Source organism: Triticum dicoccoides, chromosome 5A (genome assembly GCF_002162155.2).
Source record: "Triticum dicoccoides isolate Atlit2015 ecotype Zavitan chromosome 5A, WEW_v2.0, whole genome shotgun sequence".
Classification (NCBI taxonomy): Eukaryota; Viridiplantae; Streptophyta; class Magnoliopsida; order Poales; family Poaceae; genus Triticum; species Triticum dicoccoides.
The window spans coordinates 709,426,746-709,429,652 of NC_041388.1; the positions used below are offsets into that span (position 1 = coordinate 709,426,746).

Genomic DNA, 2,907 nt, shown 5'->3' on the forward strand with positions numbered 1-2,907 from the left:
AAACCAATCCGCGCGTGACGTGAGTGCCAGGAGGAGAGGAGTGGCTCCGCGGCTCGCGCGCGCCATCGTCTCCCCGCCACACTATTCTCCTTCCTCCCCCCGCCTCCCACCCACACCGACCAAACCAGAGCCTATCCCTCTCTCCCCTCCTCGACGTGCCGCTCCCCTCCCCGCCGGCGACAGCTCAATAGGAACGATCAAGCCAACAGCCCAGGTGATTAACATGTCTTTCTCCCCCGCCGTCTCCATGGATTGCTCGCCAGGCTTCAATCAAGCTCGGCCTCCGCATTGCTGCAGGAACCTGGGAGCGTGGGTGCGGTCAGGAGGTGCTTCTTCCACGTCCTACGCCTATGCTGCGGGATGGAGGAGCCTAGCTCTAGCATGGAAGGGCCCAGCAGCGGCCCGGCGCCGGCGCCCATCTCCCGCGTCAGCTCCGAGGACGCCGACTTCTTCGACACCCACCACCAAGAAGACGACGACGGCGACGGCGAGGGCGGCCCGGGGGCCTACACGGCCTCCGACATCGCCGACCGCTTCGTCCGCGTCATCGACTCCGCCGCGCCCGTCGACCCCGTCCGCGGCGCCGTCTCCAAGTTCGGCGGCATCCTCGACTGGAGAGAGGTCCCTCCCCTATGTCATCCGCTCCGTCGATCATGACTATCTGCTCCGTCCGTCCGTCTGTCTGTCGGTCTGTCTCACTGCTTTGCTTCCTTCGTGCAGCGGCGGCAGCAGGCCGAGGAGGAGCTCGTCGTGGTGCACGCGGAGGCCGCGGAGTACCAGCGCCGCACGCGGGAGGCGGACGCCGGCCGGGCGGAGGCGCAGCAGGACCTCATGGGCGCCACCGGCGATATCGACGACCTCTGGCTCACCGTCAAGCGCGCGCAGATCGCCGAGGCGCAGGCGCGCAAGGACTCGGAGCTCGCCAAGCTCCGCCTGCGCAAGCTGGAGAAGGGCGCCCGGGAGCGCGCCGCCGCCAAGGCCGAGCTCGACTCCGTCCGGGGCCGCCACGCCGCCGCGCTCGCCGACCTGCGCGCGGCCAGGGCCGAGATGGACGCGCTCAGGAAGGAGCGGGACGCCGTCGCGGAGGAGGCCAGCGCCGCGGCGGCAAGGGTAAGGGACACTGCTGGCGAGGCGGCGCAGGCCGCCGAGGCCCTCAGGGAGGCCGCCGCGGAGTTCGATGTGCTCAGGGCCGAGCTGGAGTCCGCGCGCGCCGCCCACGACGCGGCGGAGGAGAAGAGGATGAGGCTGGCGTTGGCGTGGCGGGAGCACAAGGTGCGGTGGCAGAACCAGCTGGAGGAAGCTGAGATGGAGGTGCGGAGGCTGAGGGATGAGCTGGCCGCGGCCGGCGACCTCGAGTCCCAGCTGGCCGCGGCTTCCGAGCATCTCGCGACCCTCAGAGCCGAGCTGTTCGCGCGCGCGGTCCAAGGGGCCAGCGAGGAGGAGGATAAACAGACGCCGGGGATGGTGGGCAAGGCGAAGAAGGAGCTCGAGGAGGCGATGGAGAGCGTCGGGAAGGCCAAGGACGAGACCAAGATCCTGCACATCGCCGCCGCGTCGCTGCGCGCAGACCTGGAGAAGGAGAAGGCGGAGCTCGCCGCGCTACGGCAGAAGCAGAGCACGTCGTCGTTAGCGTCCATCCCGTCGCTGGAGGAGGAGCTGAGCCGGGTGACCACCGAGCTCGCCGCGGCGCAGGCAAGAGCGAGGGACAGGGACGAAAGGAGGAGCACGACGCCCGAACAGCTTGACGATGCACGGCGAGAGGCGGAGCGAGCCAAGGCTAGCGCACGGGCGACGCAGGAGGAAGTCGCCGCGGCCAGGGAAGACGCGCGCGTGGCCAGGGCCGCGGTCCAGGCCACAGAGGCGCGGCTGGAGGCCGTGCTGCGGGAGGTACTCGCCGCGAAGGCGTCGGAGGAGACCGCCGCGGCGTCGGCGGACGCGCTGCTGCAGCAGCAGGACGCCAGCCAGAGCGCGCAGACCCAAGTCCCCGAAGACTGCGTGGCGTTGACCACGGAGGAGTACGAGGAGCTGAGCCGGAGGGCGCGGGGGACGGAGGAGGCGGCCGGCGAGCGGGTGGCGGAGGCGCTGAGGCAGGTGAAGGAGGCCAAGGACGCGGAGGCGCGGAGCCAGCAGAAGGTGGCGAAGCTGGGGAGGGACACGGAGCTGAGGAGGCAGACGCTGCGGGCGGCGACGGAGGAGTGCGAGCAGGCCGAGTCGGCGAAGCTGGCGGCGGAGCGGCAGCTGCAGGCGGAGCTGCGGCGGCGCGCGGGCAGCGAGACGGCGTCGCCCCGCGCGGGGCTGGCGGAGATCTCGACGTTCGAGCGCGGCGACGGGCGCGGCGGGAACCCGCACATCCTGAGCCCGAGGGCCGGGTACATGCCGAGGGCGGACATGGCGGCGATGGCGGCGGCGGACGAGGCGGGGCAGAAGAAGCCCTTCTTCCCGCGCATGGTCATGTTCTTGGCCAAGAAGAGAGCGCAGACATGGAACGCCAAGTGATCGTCTTGTTGCTCGGCGCCGGATCAGCTCCGTTGCTGGCTGTGATGATAATACTGATACGCCATACATGTGTATTGATCAAAGAGGTGGATCATGAGATGAGATGATCATCGTATACAAGTGACTCTTTTTGTAAATGGTTTTTGGTCTAACAAAGATGATCATGAGGATTTTTTGGCTCGGTGCTGTGATGGCTACTTGCAAATGAAAGTTGATTTCTTTGGTGCAAATTTCAGTATGTAACATGACACATGCATGTTGTTGTCGGCGTGTCACAAGAGGTTTTGCTCGCTTATACATAGAATTAATTCAAAGTAATTCTAACAAGGCCCTTATAGCTCAGTGGTAGAGCGTCAGTCTTGTAAACTGAAGGTCCGTAGTTCGATCCTGCGTGAGGGCATTTGTTTTTTT

The 2,907-nt window shown here is 66.7% G+C and overlaps 1 protein-coding gene and 1 non-coding gene across 2 annotated transcripts in view; both read left to right on the forward strand.

Annotated features, from left to right (window-relative positions):
* Positions 1–2,677, forward strand: part of LOC119300564 (protein WEAK CHLOROPLAST MOVEMENT UNDER BLUE LIGHT 1-like) — a 2,981-nt gene extending 304 nt beyond the window's left edge. Inside the window, exons 2-4 of the mRNA XM_037577490.1 lie at positions 31–214; positions 298–621; positions 721–2,677. Of these exons, the coding sequence (XP_037433387.1) occupies positions 31–214; positions 298–621; positions 721–2,496 (2,284 nt within the window). The 3' untranslated portion in view covers positions 2,497–2,677. The remainder of the gene's footprint in view (positions 1–30; positions 215–297; positions 622–720) is intronic.
* A 147-nt stretch (positions 2,678–2,824) lies between these two features.
* Positions 2,825–2,896, forward strand: TRNAT-UGU. The gene has a single exon. It is a non-coding gene; the product is annotated as a tRNA-Thr (tRNA).
* Positions 2,897–2,907: the final 11 nt, after the last annotated feature.